The sequence below is a fragment of the Protopterus annectens genome, chromosome 2.part1 (assembly GCF_019279795.1).
Source record: "Protopterus annectens isolate FY-2018-M chromosome 2.part1, PAN1.0, whole genome shotgun sequence".
Lineage (NCBI taxonomy): Eukaryota > Metazoa > Chordata > Ceratodontiformes > Protopteridae > Protopterus > Protopterus annectens.
The window spans coordinates 279,355,130-279,378,548 of record NC_056729.1 but is presented as its reverse complement, the minus strand read 5'-3'; the positions used below and the strand labels follow the sequence as shown (position 1 = coordinate 279,378,548).

At 40.2% G+C, this 23,419-nt stretch overlaps 1 protein-coding gene across 1 annotated transcript in view; it reads left to right on the top strand.

The window, feature by feature from the left end:
• The window catches only part of TACR3 (tachykinin receptor 3), a 1,779,424-nt gene that overhangs the window by 624,765 nt on the left and 1,131,240 nt on the right, over positions 1–23,419 (top strand). Inside the window, exon 2 of the mRNA XM_044062125.1 lies at positions 5,771–5,959. Within this exon, the coding sequence (XP_043918060.1) occupies positions 5,771–5,959 (189 nt within the window). The remainder of the gene's footprint in view (positions 1–5,770; positions 5,960–23,419) is intronic.

The following is a 23,419-nucleotide window of genomic DNA, read 5'->3' as shown; positions in this document are numbered from 1 at the left end:
CAAGGAGTTGTTTTCAGGTGTGGAACACCGGTCACTCATGCTGGTAATGATGAGGTCTAGGATATTGTTGCCGCTGGTGGGGGTGTGGATAAGTTGATCCAGGGCATTGGAATTTATGAATTCCAGAAAGCGTTGAGTGAAGGAGTTGGTAAATGAGCAGTTTTCCCAGTTAATGGTGGGGTAGTTGAAATCGCCCATTATTAGGAACCCTAATATTTTCCAGTATATCAAGAAAAGAGGAGTGAGAATCTTGGGGCATGGTGGGGGATCTGTAGCAAGCTACAATTTGGATTGCAGTTTTGCCCAGAGTTAGTTGCACTTGGATAACCTTGGATGCATTATGCTGCGCAACTAGCCTGTAGGTGTGGATATCCTTAATGAATATGTGCACACCTCCGCCTTTGGTGTTCTGGTCCAGGTTAGATGGCCGAAAGTGTGGTATGAGTTATAACCTGGTAATGAGGGGTGCTCTCTAGAGCCTTGAACCAGATCTCAGTCACTGCACAAATATCGATGTTCTCCATTTTAAGGAGTGCCTCAAGTGAGTGCATTTTGAGATTTAGACTTCTAGCATTGAGTAGCATTACCCTCAGTTTTTACTTGCCTGTTCCTTTTATGGTGGTGAATTTGTCATTTGAACCTTGCCTAAAAAAAGGCACTATAAAGACGGCAAGAGCCATAGCCAGTATCCAGAATCCCAGGGGCAACAGGTGCAGGCCATCTCTGGCAAAGCATTGTGGTCTGTTGACCATGTCATCGCAGGCAGAGAGATACTGGATCCCCTTAGAATGACACCAGAAGCTTAGCCAATTGTTGAAATCAATCATTTTGTCCTTGTACTTTGTTGAAGGTTGAACGTTGAGCTAGCACCTCGACGTTCGTAAAAATCTACTTTCAATCATTAGCAGACCGGAGTTCTGCTGTGGCGACCCCTAACCGGGAAAAGGCGAAAGACAAACAACAACAACAACAACTGCGGTATCATTCTGGGTGATGGCAGGATGCTACTCAGGGCTAGGGTCATACCTGCCTAGGCTACAATATCGTAGACCACTTCCATGTCTTTTTTCATGTAGTCCAGGGAGGTATGTCTCAGGTCGTTCACACCAATATGGACAATGACAGAGTCATATTTGTACTTGTTGTGGAGTGACCTGAGTGCATGGGTTATGTGGCGGATCCTGGCACCCGACAGGCAGCTGACAGTAACCTTCTCCTTGTTTAGCCTGGTGAGTGGGACATCAGTGTGCCTGACTATAGCGTCACCTATGACTAGTGTGTTGGGTACATTGGTTTGCCTTATGGGCTGTGGTTTATTGGCACACTGAGTCTGTGGGCTATGTGTCATTTGGGTTGTGTTGGGGGTGGAGGTTGCTTGCATTTCTGATTTGGAGGTCTCTGTTGCTTAAGCAGATTATTATTGAGAGTCTCTGCAAATGTTTTTGTGTTTCTATGTGTGGATTTTGATGGTGTAGGTTTAGTGGGACTATGTGATGAGTGTGGTGTGGTGCAAGTGTTTACCTTCTCCTCTTGACTGTCAAGTGCAGTCTTGGTTGGAGAGAGCTTAACCTCCAGTTTGGCTAGATAAGTGCATCTCTCACAGTTTGTGGTGTTGGGTGGTAGGAGGAGAGTGTTGTCTGTGTACATCAGGCAATTGCTACATTGCGAAAAACAAAAAGACAGCTTGGAAACACCAAAGCAAATTCTCTCTCAGTTTAATTCTCTCAGTTTAATGAAGCGCTTTTTGTCTTGCACATATGGCAAGACTTCATCAGAAACTGAACAAACTGCAACACAAACAATATATACACACCCTTTTTGTCACATGACTCTTCTAATTAAAATCTTGTGTCTTAAAGGCACATCCACATTATTGCTACTTTAAACATTTTTTAAAAACAAATATGACTGAAAATATTTTAGAACATCTCAACCCTACCCTTCCTTCAGAATTTTTACCTGTAATAGTGATGGAAATATATATACAAACATACATATACTAACAATACTATTTCTCAAATTATTGTGTTGACTCTCAAAATATGATATTACTTAATTAACTAAGAAGTCAGAAACTTACATATCCGAGTCAAATGAAGTCAGATATCACAAATATGAACACATTTTATAAAAATGCATACACGCATTAACGTTTAAGATTTCTCAACTTCAATATACTGTTTAAAGATATTGTCTCATTCAAACCTGGGTAAAACATTGCCCCAGTGCGTATTTGCCAACTTAACTCAAGTTGCTCAAGTAACAGTGTAAGCGGGCCCCCCCGACTATAATCAACAACTGAATCAATTGCTTTAAACAACAATGAATGTTGTGGATAGGAAATAATATGTCTAGCCAGTGCATTATCTCTGTTAAGGGTCTTTATTTTATATAGATGTTCATATACTCGTTCTTTTAACCTTCTATCCGTTTTACCTATGTAAAACACTGCACAGCATTGACACTGGGCTAAATAAACCACACACTTGGACTGACAAGTATACTTCAGTTTGATTTTAAAACTGATGTTTTTAACTTCAATGTCTTGTCCTGTACTCATATATTTACAGTAATTACACATTTGGCATTTGCACATGCCACACTTCCACTGTGGGGTGTTTTTTTTATGTTGTAGTAATTCCTTTAAATTAGTCCCCCTCTTATAAATAATCCGGGGTTTGCTTTTGACCTTGTAGGAAAGGTGGGGATCCCTCCTATTAAATGAGACAATATCTTTAAACAGTATATTGAAGTTGAGAAATCTAAAACGTTAATGCGTGTATGCATTTTTATAAAATGTGTTCATATTTGTGATATCTGACTTTATTTGACTCGGATATGTAAGTTTCTGACTTCTTAGTTAATTAAGTAATATATTTTGAGAGTCAACACAATAATTTGAGATATAGTATTGTTAGTATATGTATATTTGTATATATATTTACATCACTATTACAGGTAAAAATTCTGAAGGAAGGGTAGGGTTGAGATGTTCTAAAATATTTTCAGTCATATTTGTTTTTAAAAAATGTTTTAAGTAGCAATAATGTAGATGTGCATTTAAGACACAAGATTTTAATTAGAAGAGTCACGTGACAAAAAGGGTGTGTATATATTGTTTGTGTTGCAATTTGTTCAGTTTCTGATGAAGTCTTGCCATATGTGCAAGACGAAAAGTGTTTCATTAAACTGAGAGAATTAAATTGAGGGAGAATTTGCTTTGGTGTTTCCAAGCTGTCTTTTTGTTTTTCGCTAGTTTGTCTTACTTTGGTTCCTGTCTGTTGGAATTGCTACATTGCCTCAAGATGCCCAGAGTCATCAGATAGACAGGAGAGAACACTGGGAGCTGACCCTTGGACATGCCTGAATAAAAAAAAATATTTCCTCTAGACAAGTGAGGATAAGAGCTGTTTTTCTCTAAGCAAGTGAGGAAAGTAAGTGCAAAAGCTGTTTTCTTCTAGGTAAAGAGGAAGGTTGTGTGCTGTAGTAATTTGTAGCTTATTTAGTGCTAACAACAAGTTCTGAGCAAGTGCTGAGCACAAATAAGCAAATTCAAGTGCTAAAATTATGAATCTGTACCTGGATCTTGTTGTAGATAAGCTACCTAGTGCTTACCACTCCCACTGATAAGCTAGAATGCTTCCTTCCAACACAGAAAGGCTTAGGGGCTCAGAAGCTTACAAACATTCCTGGATGCAGCAAATCTGTATTTGGACAAGACTAGTTACAGGAAAGATGGGAAACAAGCGCAAGCATGGGCTTTTAAACCAGAAAGTTAAAAGATGGAAAAACTGCCAAATGGCCAATAAACTACAATTTCTCGGCCAGAAACCACTCTTGTAGTAGAAAGGCTACCTAGTGCTTACCACTCCCACTGACAAGCTAGAAGGCTTCCCTCCAACACAAAAAGACTTTGGGGGCTCAGAAGCTTACAAACAGTCCTGGATACAGCAAATCTGTATCTGTACTAGACTAGTTACAGGAAAGACAGGAAACAAGCTTAGAATTTTTTTTTTTGGAAAGTGGAAAGGGAGAAAGGAGAAGCAGAAGATAATTCAAAATTAAGGGCCTAAGTGGCTTGCCCTTCACAAATATTCTCTCTGTATTAGATAGAATGAGCTAGTGACACTAGACTGGAATAGAGATGGGATAGAGCTGAACAGATGGGACTGGTAGGAGTGCTTGAAGTCAAAATATGATCTCACTGTACTCAATTGAGTGAGCAGGAGGAGTGTACAAACACAAATTTAAAGGAGGGGCGGTCAATTCCAAAACCACCAAGATTAATACCAGGAGAAGAACTGGTATGGTGGGCAGAAAACTAACTGTAGAGACAAAGAGAGACCCCAGTATTCTATGAAACAATTAAATAGAAAAATAAATAACTACAGAGACACAGACCAATGAAACAATTAAATACACAGAAAAATAAAATAAAAGGCAATACAATCTTTAACACTGCAAGTTTGTACTTAACTTAGCTAGTAATGCAGTTGATTGTAGGTATGTAGTAGAAGCCAAACAACTCAGAAATTGAGCAGTAATAAATTCAAAGATATGTGACTTACTCTTATAAATACACAGAAACTCTCTAGGCTAAGAGTTTAACACTAAATATCAATAAAGTGAAACACAATAGCCCCCACTAACTGCAGAGACAGAGAGAGACCACAGTATTCTATGAAACAATTAAATAGAAAAATAAATAACTACAGAGAGACACAGACCAATGAAACAATTAAATACACCGGAAAATAAAATAAAATGCAGTACAATCTTTAACACTGCAAGTTTGTACTTAACTCAGCTAGTAATGCAGATGATTGTAGGTATGTAGCAGAAGCCAAACAACTCAGAAATTGAGCAGAAAACAATCTATTTTTTTATTTTCATTTATTTTTTCTTAATCCTTGTGTGTCTGATTTGCTAATATTTTCCCTAAGGTTTTCATTTGTGTTTTTTGTTCAATGGGACGTTACTCATATTTTCATGCTGGGTAGTATGCATTTGATATGCTGTTGCCTCTTTTGCATATTTTTTTTTTGATTTTTTTTAATTCTTATTCCCTAAATCACAGTAATGTTAAGTGCTGTTGTTCCTGGCATGTTGTATAATTAGAGTCCCTGGGAGGGTGGCCTAATGCTTAAGGTGTTTGCCTTACAAACACAAGGTGCAGGGTTTGAGTCTCACAAGGGATAATTGGCTAGGCTTAAAATGGCTCACAAGGGCAGTTAGCTTAGTACTAATCTATGAACCTATATGTCTCTATAAACTTCTTCAAGCTATTTGTTATAATTATATTGTTTATTATATTATCCTTTTTTCCATGAGCATTTTAATATTTTCCCTAAAGCATATTAGCAAAAAAGCTGCTTTAGGGATTCTTACAGTTTAAATAATCATATAAGCTGCCTGATCTCAAGACTCTCCTACACTTTGAACACATCCATATTTCTGTAGTAACAAGAGATATTTCAGACATCCTACAATGTATTGTTTATTTCTGCACTTCAAACTGATAACAACTTGTAGCTTGGAGTGAGGTATAGCAGTATGAATTATGTTGCATTCATACAACACTTTATAGTAAGTCAGTGGTACCTTTATAAAAAAAAGGTGACATATAATTTTGTGTTGTAAGTACCCAGTGTTAATGACATTATTGTTTATGCATATTAAGTAAGAACTGACATTATTTTAACTGGTGCAAGATATGCCTAATGTTGCTAATGCTATTTATAATATTAGATTCTCATTGGTTTCCTTAAAGGTATATGGCGATAATACATCCACTGAAACCCCGACTGTCTGCAACTGCCACAAAACTTGTAATTGGAAGCATCTGGATACTTGCATTTTTGCTAGCTTTTCCACAGTGCCTTTATTCTGCAATTAAAGTGATGCCTGGCAGAAGTCTTTGCTACGTAGCATGGCCTGGAGGTGCAAAGCACAGTTTTAAGTAAGTAATGTTGAATCTATCTATTTATTTATTTATAGAACAGATAGAGATGGAATTTAAGTGTTAGAAAGTCAAACTGAGCAACCATAAGTATCATTTGTTTCTGTTTTAGCAAATATTTACAATACCGCTCTCGAATGCTAGACCATAACGCCACATGCTCAAGTAATAATCATACAAAAGTGTTACGATTCTTCATATAATCATTGCAAGCTACATACTTATACTGACAGAATAAAAATTATATAGCTAATTAAGGTTTCAAATTATAGATTCTTCATTTAAGGATGGCTTATTTTAGTTCATCAGCCAATCTGCCCATTTAGTGAATAAGCTGAAATCCTATTTGGACAGGTTATTTTTCCACCTTTCATATGAATTATCTTATATGAGCTCCAGACATTCTGGAAATGTCTAGCTCCTTTTGACTTACTAGATCTTTTGGAACTTATTCGGTCATCCAGCAGCCTTTTTGTGAAATTATACTTTCAGTTGGGCCATCTACCTTTTCTCTTCAAGACTGCACAATCTCTGTCAAAAGGGCATATTCCACTACTCCAGGGACTTTTGATCTTGTACATCTGTCAGCCATCTGTGTTGTCAACCAAAATGTGCTGATAATACAGAGATTGATTTAAGCTGAAGTTGACCATAGTTAGGAAGCCCAGATTCAAAGAATTCTGACATCTCTTTGTGGGGTTATACATACACAAGTAGCATAGGGTGTGAGAGATGCAGGGAGGCTTGTTCCCCACATAAAGCACAATTTTGGATGATGTTCAATAAGGTTTTATTATTCAAACATTTGGTTCAATGAAATGCCATAGACCCACATATATATATATATAATGTGTGTATGTATGTATATATATATATATATATATATATATATATATATATATATATATATATATATAGTGGGTCTACTTTGATTCACTGAATACTCATTTCACTGAATTTCAAAACACTCACACCAAATTGCTGAAAGCTCAAATCACTGAAAACTCATTTCACTGAATGTAAGTACTGTTGGGCAAATAAAACAATAAAACATATATGCCCTTTTCCCCACTGTAGTGCGATCCTGGAGTTAGTATATATAGTTAGAGGGATGTGGGGGGCACAGCCCCCCACCTATTTAGCTTTTATATTTATGAATCTCATTTCAATGAAAGCTAACAATATAAACCAAAAGTAGGTCAAGAGTTACACCCCCCCCCACACCCCCCTAATTATATATACTAACTCCAGGATTGCACTACAGTGAGAAAAGGGCATATACGTTTTATTTGCCTAACAGTACTTACATTCAGTGAAATGTGATTCAGTGAAATTAGTTTTCAGTGAATCAAAGCAGACCCATATACATATACAGCCTAGTCCCAAGCACAGCCACCTTCGGGGGAGTAGTGGTGACTGCCATCGGGTGGGGACATCAGTGCCACTACTACCATCTGGGGGGCTAATGAGCCTTGGATTCCCAACCACCCTCCCCATCAAGGTGTTTACCCCCATGTGTCATATGCTGCCCCTGTCTGCTGTCTTGTCTGTCTGCAAATACAACTTCTCCTACCAAACCTCCCTCACCACACTTACCTATAATTCTTCCTTAACATCCCACTCCCACAAAAAAAAAGATCACGTCCAATACATAGCTTTGCATTTTTCCCAGAGACATATAACCATCACACAATCTAACCCTACCAATCATCCAAATTGTATGATGCCCACACACCTCCCTCTAAAATGTGAGGCTCCAAATTCTAAATTGCCCACATTGAAAGCAGCTGTTGCTGCCAAAGAAATGCAGAGCTATGGTCTTTTCCTACACCCGTCCTGCACATCCCTACCTGTTTCTCCTCTTGTTTGTCCTCCTGCTTGCCCCAATTTCACCAATTTCCTATCTCTTTTTTTTTCTTTTCTTTATTTGAAATTAGTGCGAATTTAAGCAGCCATAAGCAAAGCTAAGCTCACATAAGCGTCACTTAGCTCTGCACAAACCCACTCAAACCCGCTTACAGCTGCTTTAAAGTGCCTAAATATTAGTCTCCAACAGCACCTGTTCTGCCCAGCAACAAAAATAATCAGCTCTTGCTGATCTCAAACCCAGGACCCTGCAGACTATAGCCAAAGTGATTCACCACAAAACCATTTGAGATGTAAATAAATTTGATATTTTCTCAAACATATTCAGCACAGTCATTCAACAGTAGGGGAAATGTATTTATATATGTAGATGTGTGTGTGTGTGTGTGTATATATATATATATATATATATATATATATATATATATAAATATATATATATATATATATATATATATATATATATATATATATATAAAAATGTGTATTGCATTTGCACACTGGATCTACACTCTGAACCTCTCACTGCAAAACATATGATCAAAAGCACTGTTAATGGGGGTGAAGGGCCTCAAAATAAGTACCTCTTGTAATTATTGACATCATCCCCTCTGAAGAGATCTGCCTTGCAACACAATAACTAACACTTGCAAGTCTCAAACCCAGGACCCTGTACAACATGAATACAACAAGTTAACAGTAAGCCATCTCAGATGTACAATGTTAGGATGATATCACTAACATATCATGCAGAACAGTCTGTCTACCATAGGGGATGTACAATGCGGAAGCAATAAACATTCCAATGATACATACACACACACACACATATATACACAGATATATATATATATATATATATATATATATATATATATATATATAAAAATATATATATATATATATATGTATATAGATATATATATATATATATATATATATATATATATATATATATATATATATATATATATATATATATATATATATATATATATATATACATATGTATATATAAGAAGAGTATATTTAGAGGGAGCACAACATATCGAACAGCCAGTATTACTACAGTTGCCACCTTTTAAAATGGCCATTGTTTGATTCTTCCATACAAAAGACAATTATTGCATGAAACATATACCCACAGACAATGCAAAGGACATGACACCACACACAAGTTTGCATACATAGAAATGTTTATTTGTGTACTATTTCAGTTGTATATACCATTTCGTATAGCAGTTAGGTGTCTGAAATACATAATAACTGAGTAATGCAACTCTCAAACAAAATATTTGATACAGTAATCTGAAAACACAACATATGTTGCTATCCAGGCTAAGGCCTTCAAGTAATATAACAGTAAAAAACACTTGCCTTGAATATAAGAACCAATCAACACTTATTAATTACAGATGTAGTTCAGCAGCCTCCAATTACACTCTGTACTCAACCCCCAGGGGGAAAAGAATTAAGATGTCACAATGAAAATGTATCTGTTCCATAATGCTTAACTTAAAACATGACTATCACACTGACAAACAAAACTGTCTGTAAGACAGTAAGCTCTAGCCCACCACTGTTCCCATGGTGAAATGTATGAAAATGTACAGCCATATGCCTTAATGTGTCTTAATACTGATATCCCTCACATGTTGTAACAGCCTAAGTTAAAAACAATTCATACCTCTCCCTCAAAAAAATGTCTTAAAAGGGCATATAACAGTGTTTGACATACACTGACCTCTGGACTGTACAAGGTCACACACATTTTTTTCCAGCTGTAGCCCTCATATATATGGACCCTACCCCACAATTTGTGTGGGAGTCCACAACATCACTGGAATGATAGCAGGAATGCCAGCACTGAATAATGATACGCCACTACTTAACAACCTCTTACTGCATGACATCTGGACAAAGCCTGGTATATGGGTGGAGGGGAGAGGCTGGAACACAGGGCCATATTTGCAATATTGTTATTTTACACTGTGAAAGTTTCTGGTGTTACAGGATTGCTTGCAACATACCCTTACTCAGGAATATGAAGTCAGAAACACAAACGGATGTTGTCATGTACTGATAGCACTCAACAGAGATAATGCCACTGATATGTCAGAGACAAGACCTGTGTGATGAACAGACAAAATATAACAGCCAATTCCCTGGGCATCATGTGGATAGGCCCGCAGCTGAGAACTATGCAGACAGACTGCATTCCATGCAAAACTAGCATGTACACACAAACTGTGTAAAACTAGCGGTATTCAATGCATATAACTGCAATACTCACACTGTCCATAGGTCTGGAACCTTATACAAATATGTAGTTGACCTGTGTCTGCAAGCCCTGTTGTAAGAGGTATTACTACCTGCTGTCTGTAACACTGCTGCCCACACACAGGAAGGATGTCAGCAAGGAGAAGGTTACTGTTAGCTGCCTGTCGGGATCCAGAATCCGTCACATAACCCAAGCACTCAGGTCAATCCAGAACAAGTACAAATATGACTCTGTCATTGTTCATATTGGTGTGAATGACTTGAGCTATACCTTCTTGGACTACATGAAAAGAGACATGGAAGAGCTCTCTGATCATGTAGCCCAGGCTGGTATGACCCTGACCCTGAATAGCATCCTGCCCTCACCAAGAATGATACCTCAGTATAAAGAAAAAAATATCAATTTCAACAATTGGCTAAGCTTCTGATGTCATTCAAAGGGGATCCAGTGTCTGTCAGCCTGGGATGACATGCTTGCACCTGTCACCCCTTGGCTTTCGAATACTGGCCAAGGCTCTTGCTGCCCCATAGTGCCTTTTTTAGGCAAGGCTGAAAATTCAAACCCACCTCTGTAAACAGCACAAGTAAAAACTGAGGGTTATGCTACTCAACGCCAGGAGTTTAAATCTCAAAATGCATGCGCTCGAAGCACTCCTAAGTATGGAGAACATCAACATCTGTGCAGTAACTGAAACCTGGTTCAAGGCTCGAGAGAGCACTCCAGCACTACTGGGCTACAACTCATACCACACATTTTGGCCACAGTACATGGACCGAAACACAAAAGGACGGGGTGTATCCATATTCATCAAGGATACCCACACCTCCAGGTTAGTGGTGCAGCATGATACCTCTGAGATCATCCATGTGCAACTAACATCGGGCAAATCTGCAGTACAAATTGTGGCCTGCTACAGATCACCCTGCATGACCCAGGACCACCACTCCACCTTTCTGGAGACACTGGAAAACATGAAGGTCCTACCGAACACCCTGATCTTGGGAGATTTCAATTACCCTACCATTAACTAGGAAAACTACTTCAGTACAAACTCCCAGGCTCAGTGCTTCCTGGAATTTATCAACTCAAATGTTCTGGATCAGCTGGTAAACTCCTCTACCAGAGGCCACAACATATTGGACCTGGTCATCACCAACATGGGCGACAGGTGCTCCGTACTGGAGGTCAACCCGTCACTGGTTAGATCAGACCATAAACTAATCACCCTGGATGTCCACACCCCACCACCACCCCCAACCAAGGAAACCACAGTGAAAAACTTTTCTAAAGCAAACTTCACCTTACTTAAGGCAGAGGTGGTAAGTTTCACAGCCCCCACGCTAAAGGATAACACTGCCCAAGATGCAGAATCATTTACAATTGCACTCTATGAGCACTTACAAGGATGCATGGATCGTGCCATCCCTAGCAAAACCAAGACTCGCTCCCCTAAGAGAAGGAAACCAGTCTGGTGGACCCCTGCCATATACAACAAAAGAAGGAAACTACTTCAGAAAAAAAGCAAGTCCCAAGAAGGAAAGACATCCCTGATCAGTATCAGTAAGAAACTAAGGTCCCTCATAAAATCATCCAAGGCTAACTTCGAAAGACAAATAGCCAAGCATTCAAAAGATAACCACAAAGCCTTCTTTAGCTATGTCAAGAATCTAAGTGGCAACTTGCAGATATGCTCTGAGTATACTGAACCTACTGATATTGCCAACATACTGGCAGATAGATTCTGTGCAAACTTCAGCTCCCTCTCATCTTCAAAAGGGCCCACAATACCAGAAAAGTGTAGTGTCCTGAAAATCACAGAAGCACATGTGAAAACAGCCCTTTCAAAAGCCAAAAACACAGCATCAAAGGGGCCAGATGGTGTACCAGGCTGCGTCTTGCACGAACTACAGAACGAACTAAGCCCCCACCTAAACACGCTGTTCAACCTCAGCCTCTCCACAGGCTACATGCCCATAGAATGGCACACAGCAATGGTTATTCCGCTCCACAAAGGAGGAGCCACAACTGACCCTGGTGACTATCACCCCATAAGCCTGACTAGCCTGGTCTGCAAGTCTATGGAGCGCATCATCATGGAATTCATTAACAAAGACATTGGGAACCTCCAAACACTTGACCCGACCCAGTTCGGCTTTGTTAAGGGCAGATCATGCCTACTAAACCTGGTTGACTTCTTCGAGACAGTTACCAAGGCCATAGACGAGGGAAAAGTGGTTCACACAGCCTACCTTGATCTCGCCAAGGCGTTCGACACCATTCCTCACTCAGGTATTATAGAAAAACTCAGCAGCCTGAACATAAACCCCTATGTCACAAGATGGGTTGCCAACTGGCTTACAGACAGAACTCACACTGTAAGAATAGCGGACTCCAGGTCTGACTCTAAACCAGTCATAAGTGGTGTCCCGCAAGGCTCAGTTCTGGGACCCCTACTGTTCGGCATATATTTCTCAGAAGTACAGGCAAACACAGGAAGACTATGGCTAACCAAGTTAGTCGATGACTGTAAACTGGGAGCCATAATTGACTCGCCGGCTGACATGGACATCCTCCAAAAAGGCCTTACTGAGACAGACACCTCGTGTCAAAGTCATGGCCTCAAGCTAAATGACAAAAAGTGCATAGTCATCCCATTTGGGAAAAACAAAACATCCACAAATTACCACATAGGCGGCAGCCCCCTTAATACAGAAGAGGTAATAAGAGATCTGGGGACCCAGGTAGATAGTAATCTCTCCTTTGACAATCATATTGCCAAAGTAGTTAGGAAATCCTTCTTTGTGGCCCATCTAATTACTAAGGGGTTCACATCTAGAAATAAAGAGGTTATAGTGCCCCTCTACTCGTCACTCATCAGACCCATCATAGAGTACAATGCCCCATTTGGGATGTACCTCACAAGACACTTTCAACAGCTTGAAAGACCACAAAAGCACCTCACCAAGAGGATTACTGGCCTCAAACATATGTCCTATGCAGCCCAACTGAAAAAACTCCGGCTGTACTCAGTGGCATATCGCCTACTCAGAGGTGATCTCTGCCTGACTTACAAAGCCATGTCCAACTCAGAATTGATGGACATGCTCCACCTAAAGAAATCCAAGTCACTGTGAGCCACGGGCTCTAGTGAGCTAAACCTCACCACAACAATAAATAGAACATGCTGGAGGGATAGACTCCTGTCACAGAGACTCACCATGCTTTGGAACAAAATTCCTAACTACATTATGCAGAGCCCCTCACTAACACTCTTCAAGAGAAGCCTTGACGAATGGATGGGTAACAGAAAGTACACCCTTGGGATCACTTCATTGGCTCTGCTTCACAGAGGATCATTTAATTAATCAATGGGGCGGTGAAAGCCGACACACTCTGGCTAGGCTTATAAATGCCCTCGGGCAGATAGCCTAGTACCTACCTATGAACCTATACAGGAAAGGTAAAGAGACAATGCCCACATGATGTAGTCATTTATAGTAGTGGGTTGCCATGACATTGGTAATTTGAAGTACTACACAGCTGGCTGCATGCAGTTAGCAAGTGGTGAACACCGATTGGTGCAGAGGCCATCACCTACAAAATACATGCTGCATTGTATTCAAACCAGCTCAATCCCTGTAGTGGAGAGAGAGAGAGAGAAAGATAAAAAATAAAAACACAAAATACTACAAACCAAACCAAAATTAAACAAGCGATACAAACAAGTGCACATAGAAGAGAGGACAATACTAAAACATGTATGTGAAACATGTATGCATGCATGTAATCAAACATAGTATTTGGTCTCTAATAATGGGATAGATGATGTGGAAAGACTCATATGTGCCATCAAGACTTGTTGCTGTAATGATGTCCTGGTGGACAACTGCTATGGACATAGCATCTGGCCCTGTGGGCAGTGGGCCATACCTGTCAACTGTGCAGATCAGCACTGAATGACAAGATGTAAGCCATCATAGTGTGTGTTTTGTACCTCATGACATGTATATTAGTATGACAAATAGCTGAAGGTGGAAGTAATGAGGTCATGATAGACAGATAAGTTTCAGACCCCACCACATTCAGGACAGTCATGTTAATGTGAAATGTATCATGCACAAACTTCACAGGTTTGTAATAGGCTTACCCACAATCTGTCCCTATATATACCCCCCTAATGTTAGGCTGTGTCCACATGTGACACTCTGTTTTGTAGCAAGGCAGAAAAGTGCAGCTGTGGAGGTAGGAGATTTAGAGAGTGTGGACCTGATGTCTGAATATACTCCTTATATATATATATATATATATATATATATATATATATATATATATATATATATATATATATATATATATATATATATATACACACATGTATGTTTACAGATATAGAGACACATATATATATATATATATATATATATATATATATATATATATATATATAAGTGTATGTCTACATGTATACAAACAGACACACACACACACACACACAGTATATATATATATATATATATATATATATATATATATATATATATATATATATATATATATGGGTCTACTACCGGAGATCGAAATTACACTATTTTGAAATCCAGTAGTAGATGCCCACTAACACAAAAGTGCACTTCACCAAAAGGGTTATGGCCATGGTATTTGCCATGCACACATTTAACACACCTACCCATAATTCATGCTGTATATGTTCACTTATTGTTGCTGTTAACTGCACTGCATCAAAGTGGTCACTACAGTGGCATATCTGAAGGGTATGTAAGAGTCCTGCAGTATACCTAACAATCTGTCAGTGCAAGATGTGTGGACAGAGATGAACATAATGGTGGGACAAATGGCCTGCAGTAGGAACATGTCTAAAACATTACATTGGCTACAACAGTATATATACTACTTTTACAATGACAACTGTTACAGATTTCAACAACGGCATATCACAATACCACATTCCCCAACCCTTACAACCTGTAATGTGATCCTAACATGAGCAATGAATGTGTAATATGGAATCCTATCTCAGGACAGCAAATATGAGGAATACATACCTTAACAAATGCTGGAAGCATATGTGTGCACACACTTCAAATAACATATTGTGGAAGAAGCTTTTGAGGTACTGGCAGCATTCACTCTTTATGAGTATGCACCTTCCATCAAGTTCAGGTCCTCTTTGTCACACCGGGAAGTGGTCTACTGTCCAAGATGTATGTCCATGACATTTGCCCATTAACCAGCAATAGAGCCAGCTATGACTTGCACACATCTTACAAACCATGGGATGGATCCCATATCCAACAGGTAGCACTCAGGAGTGGGAGATGTAGCCTTACCTCACCATTGCATATACCATGGCAAACAATGTTGACAGTCATGTATGTGAAGAGGAAGTATGGGACAACATTAATGTAGAAAATAAACAGATGGCCATCCAAGACAGATGATGATGCATGTTGCAAACTGGTCATGAGGGCTGCCTAGAAACATGCCACAACACTAAGGGAGTTGCAGGAATGTCTAGCAAGTACTGGCTGTGCAGTACCTGTGTCGACAGTCTCCTGGTCTCTGCATCAGTGTAGCCTATGAGTTAGGGTAATCAGATGGAAAAGTTGTTCCACGGGAAACATCATCCAGGGCTATCTACTGGTAGCATATGCATAGCATCAAAAGTCCCCCAAAGGCATGTGTTGCAATGTGTAATGGTTTAACAAGACCAAGTTTGAAACCTACAGACAGTATTAATAAAGATGCATGTGCTGCACAAGCAACACCTCACTCCACCTCAGGCCCGCCATCCTGATCTGTACCTTGCTGGTGCCAGTATACATCTGTATGTTTGCCATTCATTAGCAGGGACTAGGCCAGTACACATGGTGTTCTGAATTTGGGACACTGCAAAATGACATTCATGTTTGGCCCATAGTTGCCAAGCATCTGTAAAAAGGCTGAGGATGTGGAGGGCTGTCATCCTGAAACACAGCAGTGAACTGAAGCAGGCATCCAAAGCTCACTAAGAATGGCTGTATCTGCACATAGTCAAGATCATGAATTGTGGCAGACATAACCCTGACTCCACAGCAACAGTGAAGTCACTGTATGACCTCCAAGGTTTGTGCACATGAGTTGACCTTGCATTCTGGCAGAGTTGGGGAACATTTGTAGGGTGGAGTGACCAAATACTGGCAAGTGCAGATGGGCCAAGCTAGTATTCCTCTTCCAGGAATAGTGACTGCTGTAATACACTTAGTTGATGCAACAAACCATCATGTTAAGAGTGTGCACACTTATGTACCCACATATTGTATGCATCTCAATCAGCATATGCACATTTAACACATTTGTTTGATACTGCATTTGATTGCATAGGTCATATGTCCCCAATCAGGTTTGTGTAATGTTAACATATGCAGTATTGCAGCTCCATGGCATATCAGGGAAAAGGGTGTCATGTCAATAAGAGTGTGAACACTTCTCACAGACACAGTAAGCTTTAAACATTGTCAATGTAATTTTATTCTATTGCTCATACATGCACCGCTGATGATGAGATCTGCAAATCAGACATCAGGCATTTACTATTGACATCTGTCCTCATATCATCCCAGGTTTGTGTTGGACAAACATATAGGGGCTGTGAGCAGCAGAGCAACATAACTGACACACATATACACATTCAGCAATGGTGTGTACACCTGTGAGGTATGGTGCACAGTACATGCCAGGTTGCTGAAGAGGTGCACAGCTAAACTATGTACATGGGTGCAGTGTGTTCCAGGGGAAGGGGCATCACCTACTAACACAATGCATGCATCACAGAGGTGTATAATGTTGGTAACAGGGATTGACTATAGCTGCAGTGCATGCTGTTGAGTGCCATATGTCATGTCTGTTGACAGTTGGGTAATGAGTGGTCTGTGTGTAATATCTTTGTGCAACCTCACCTGTAAGTGTGTGTGTGTGTGTGTGTGTGTGTGTGTGTGTGTGTGTGTGTGTGTGTGTGTGTGTGTGTGTGTGTGTGTGTGTGCACAAGTGTGCGTACAGTTAAGCAATGACATACAGGTCTTAAAGTGCATTTCTTGTTTTCCCCTCACAGGCGGTGAGATGGGTCACCATCCCTCCTGCAGGCAAACTGATGTTAGCATCCATACAGACTCTGGCAATGATGATAGGTATGGTGAGGCACAGGCAGGGTTGTCAGGGGCTGAAGCTGTGCCTTCGGTTGACATCCCACTGTTTTCCACCCCATCCCTGCACACAGTCACATTGCCTATACATACCCCATCACAAGTGGGCATAGATGAGGGGCAGTTGGTGGGTGGTGGCATGGGACAGGATAGAGTGGTGACTATGGCAAGTGTGTCTGGACACAGCAGCCATAGCCAGATGACCGACGAGGCACCACACAGGCAGATGTACAGGGGTGCTCATAGGAAGGCTGCTGGTCATCATGTCCCTGGAAGAAGTGCCACAGTAGGTGTCACCAGATGCATGTTTCAGGTCATCATGGAGGCAGAGGCGCATATGAAATGTTATACCAGACAGGTATCTGAGGCTCCAGAGGGCTACTCATTCTGCTGTTATTGAGAACATCCGTGATCTTGCAGGTGCCCACTGTTATTTTGCAGAGGTCCTGGATAAATGGTTGGGTGAGATTGTGTGAATCCTCAACTGTGTAATGTCTATGCTTGAGCATATGGTGGGAGTAGTGTGACAGCCACGTGGATGTAGGTCAGAAACATCAACAAGTGGAGGTCGACTTGGACATGCAACAAGTCAGAGCCACTCCCATAGTGGCAGTACCAGCACCAACACTGCAGGGGGGGCACTGTCCACACCACAACATAGCAGGCCATGTACATGTGGCCCTGGCTGGTCCCAAGAGGGACCCGGATCCAGCGGACATTTGTCATCATTACGGGAGAGTAACATATATGGCCTTGTACCTGGTAGTGCCCGTGGAACCCCTGACAGGGACAGTTCTCATATCCATGGCCAGAGACAGTGAGCTGCACACCCTGCATGTACAGTCTGCAGCAGTCCAACAAACCCCTGTATAGGGCAGCCACATAGCTGAACTATGTGCATGCATACACACACACACACACAAACACACACATCACCAACACAGCTAGGGCAACCCCATACCTACACACATCACATTTGCGAAGCCCAATTAATAATGAAATCCTCTAACATGCACACATGATGTCAACCAAATGGCTCAGCCTATGTCTCTGGCAAACCCACAACATACCCTGTACATATGATGATACCTATGCCACATCCCTGTCATCCATAATATCAATGCAGGAACAGGCTACTATGGTTCTGATGAACAGGGGAATGTACTAAGGTGTACCAATGTAATGCTGTGTAACATGTTTTTAGCACTAAAGTTTAATTCTTACATGTCAGGATGTGTAGCTGTCCAGCCATGATGCATTATAGCTGTTATTACCACTGACTGATTGTAGTCTACATAATGTATTCCATTTGTGTTGTAGGTGTCTATGTGTCATCAGGATGTTGGTCTGCTGTTGTTTCCTACAAGTGGTATGGCACTGTGGTGACATCTTGACTGTGCCATATCCTGGGTACAGCTAAACACAAGTCACAGGTCTGTATAACAGTTACTGCATGTGCCACATGGCTGATAGGTCTGAGGGGTGTATACAGGTGAGTGCATCGTGGCTGATGTCAGTAGCCCTTCTACAGTGGACAATTGTAAGTGTACTGGGTGGTACACAGCACATGTTTGTGTATAACAAACACACACAGAGGCTTTGATGTTGATGCAATACACAGTAAATACTGTACACATGGATATATGTACTTTTGCAGGGAACCCATTTTAGCCTATGTAATTCCACCAAAGCAGAATAGGACAACATCACATCGGGAAATAATCAGTCTACTAATTTAATGTCATTGATGATGGTACTGGCAGGGTATATGTCCCCTTCCCCAATGTAGTGCAGTCCTCGACTTGATAAACAGAGGTGTGTTGGTGTGGGTGGCATAGCCCTACCCTTTGGAGGTTATGGGGTGGTGTAGAACCGCAGATAGTCTGATTGACAACTACTTAACCTGTTAACATAAACTGTACAGTATTACAGCCGACTAAGGGGATACACACAACAATAACCACAGTGATGGTGTCTGTGTCCAAAAGATCCACACCCAACTATATATACCAAACCCAGTATTGTTGTACAGCTATACAGTGGGGAAGAGGGCATTTACACATCTACAACTAGTTTTGATGGAATGAATTTTCACAAGATGATACATTTTAAATGTTAGCATTTGCCAGTCAGTTCACAGACAGATGACCTCCTGGGACATGTATAGTCTGCAAACTGAAGTAGATCCCTTCACATACACACACACACACACACTTAATTGGCAACACTGAAAGTAGAACCCCCACCTAAGTACTTATTGCTACTAATCTGTGTGGCCTTAATTGCCCACACTACACAGCTTTTAGGATGAGGTGTGTCCTAGGTTACTTGTTAAGTGAAGGACATCACCAGGCCTTGTACAGTATGGTATGGGGATGTACTGGTTGTTTATGAATAATACATAGTGTGACATACTGTTATATACACATTGACAAACACATAACAGTCATAGACACATCTGAGAGACTTGGGTTTATCAGTGCTAACTACCTTGCCAGTGAGTCCATTCTGCTACAGATAATTTGCACACAACACATGCATCATTGGGCTGGATAGTGTAATCAGTTTCCTGTATTGTTGATGGTGACAGTGGTCCCCATGCAGTGGACCTTGGGACATGTACTGGGGGTACCATGGTGTAACAACAGTATACCCAGCACCCAAGCCCCACACTGGATATTTTACTCACTAAAACCCATGATAATACTTTGACATACCCACAATCACACATTGACCAGGGCTGCAATGCAACCCCTTGTCCATCTCAAGAGTGCTACTACAGGGATATGCATCTATTGCAAATGCCACAGGGATAATATGGTGATGGTTTTTCATGGCTCTCCTACGGTAAGCAACATCACTATCCTTTATATTGTATGGCAAGGTGTATTGTATTAGGAGAATTTGGCCTCAGAATGCTGTAGTCTACAAATATACACACTTGCACACATACACACACTTGCCAGGACTCAGAGGATAACCTATGCCTATCTACCCATTTACAGTGTTGTGCTGGTACTGCAAGCTCCAGGTAGCCCATAGGATGAAGAGTGTAACACGGTACATGTAATGTCCATTACAGCAGCAGCCATTTCTAACTATGGCAATGGGAGGGTGTAGTGGGTGAGAAGGCCTTCAGGGTATTACAACTACAGGTTTACAAACACACAGACACTGTTATTCTCAATAATGCACACTGCCACATTTGTCAGTACTGGGGTCCATTGGTGCAGGTGTTCCTAGGTGTGTACCAGGATATTGTCCGTGGAGAGATGAGAAGAGTAGGGGATGTGGGTACAGTGGTTTCATGCCACCTGCCATTTGTTAGCAGGCCATCTATCAACTGATGTCATGTGAGTCATCCTCAGGGTGAGTGTTAAATGCAACATCCAATCATCTGGTTGCCTCTTGCAGAGGGCCAGTGAGGTGCTCCAATAGACATGTATGCAATATATGTTACATAACATGGCCAGTGTCTGTCTTGGAGACCTGTACCCAAGCATGTTATGTTGACTGTGGTAGTGTAGTTGAGGTATCCATGGCATGTGGGGCATACAGGGTGGGGTTTCCTAGCTGTGGCATTCATAGCACAGCTGGGCAGACATGTCAGTGTCAGTCAAGCATAGTTTGCCTGTAAGCAGCCAAGATGGATACCTGACATCTGCACATCTGTACAGAGGGCAGACAGACATCAACTAGCCAACTGGTCATGCATTAGGATGAATGTTTTGCCAGATAGATGTCTGACACTGATAGGTATGCCATTACTACATGACAGAAGCCCTCAATGACATGTCCTATGCACACAGTAGTCTACAGTTAATATCCACATGTCAGATCAATATCCAGTAGCAAATATTTAATGACACAAAGCGCACACACCAAGAAGATGATAGTCAGGACTCAGAGTCCATCTTTGCATGCAGGGGTGTTTGATTCCAGTGCTACAATCTGCAATCTACTCTTACTTGGGAAAGCACTGTTAACAGTAGTAACGTAATGATATACTACATGCCAGTGAGACTGCATATAACCTGGGATACTACCCATGTATAAAACACATTCAAATGGAAAAGAGTGCTGTACAAGTCATATATACTCAGGTGTCCCAGACAGTAGACTCACACCCCTTCCTACTATAATGACAGCACATAGAAGCATGTTATGTACATGGAATTAAAAACACTTATTAAAGATGTTATTACCCTGTTATTTTATCACACCGGAATTTGATCACTGGTTACCAGGGATGAGCTATGCTTAGCAGGTTTAAGCATTGCATAAATGTAAATGCTAAGCACATCTGTGCACTGGTAAGTGATGCCTACACATTGTAAGCGTCTTTTCATTTAACCGTATGTTAGCATCACTTACCGTCGGGCAAACCAGCGCAAACCCACTTAAAGCTGCTCAAAACTGCCTTAACCACTCTGTATCCAACAGTACTTGTTCTGCCTAGCAACAAAATAAACAGGCCTGGCAGGTCTTGAACCCAGACCCTGTACACTATAGTCACAGCAGTTAACCACAAAGCCATAAGAGTTATGAAGAAGCTTGTTGTTTTTTCCATTATATCTGTCAGTACGCATACTGAATAGTAGTGAACAACTGATTTGACATCAACAATTGTGTATTACTTGTTAGCGAAAATATTGTTGAATCAGTATGTTGTTATATCTATATAAACACATATCAGATAAATATGGTGGGATACGTTTGGGAAGGCAAATACAACACTCATGTTTACACGTAGCAAGGAGATATATATATATATATATATATATATATATATATATATATATATATATATATATATATATATATATATATATATATATATATATATGTGTGTGTGTGTATAGGAGTGCTACAGAATCATGAAAGCCCAAAATCCTGAAGACCAAAATCCTGAGACCAAAATCCTGAAAGTTCAAAATACTGAAAATTCAAAATACTGAAAATTGAAAACCCTGAAAACACACAGGATACCAAAACTTACTATATTCCAGCACAAGTACATACAGAAAGAAATAAAACACAAACTATATTGCTGTTCTACAAGTATAAGCAGGGGCAAGCCCCCTGCACCCCTCATGTGGGGGGGGTCTGCACCACCCACACCCCCTGCTTCTTAAATATATCAACTCCAAGATTGCACTTAGTGTAATGAAGTGCAATCTCAAAGCTGATATATTTAAGTAGCAGGTGGTTTGGGGGCACAGCCCCCCACATGGGGGGGTGCAGGTGGGCTTGCCCCCCTGCATATAGTTGAAGGGTAATATGTTTCTGTATATACTTGTGCTGGAAAATAGTAACTGTTGGTATTTTGTGTATTTTCAGGATTTTGAGTTTTCAGGATTTTGAACTTTCAGGATTTTGGTCTCAGGATTTTGGTCTTTCAGGATTCTGTAACACTCCCATCTATATATGTATGTATATATATATATATATATACATAGATATGTATATGTATATATATATATATATATATATATATATATATATATATATATATATATACATCTATGTCTATATATATATATATATATATATATATATATACATCTATGTCTATATATATATATATATATATATATATATATATACACATATATACATATAACATATGTCCATAACATGCAGTGAAGTCATACCCCAGCACCAATACCCACAACCTCTTAGTGCAAGGGATATCATGGAAGTATTGCAGTTATAAATGTAGAATGTTACTACAGTAACAGGGGTTGTCTTAACAGAAATGTGTGGAAAGTCACATCTGATACTGACATGTACATCATCAGTTATTGACAGACATCATATGATCATCATAGTGCAGTACCATACAAATCACAGTAATGATCCTGTGGAATACAACAGAGATATGACCAATAAATGTGGACAGTCTGACACACTCTGGTCAGTCCAGAGATATATACAAAATTTCTTAGTGCAAGACATGTGGACCAAGCCTGACCAAGTGGATGTTTATAGCCATGTAATTGTGGCTATCACAAAAATACTGGAATAGATAATCTCAGACAGTTTATGCATTCACACACTCCTGTCAGTCCTGACACATATTAACTGGATGACCAGAAGTCAGAAGCCCACATA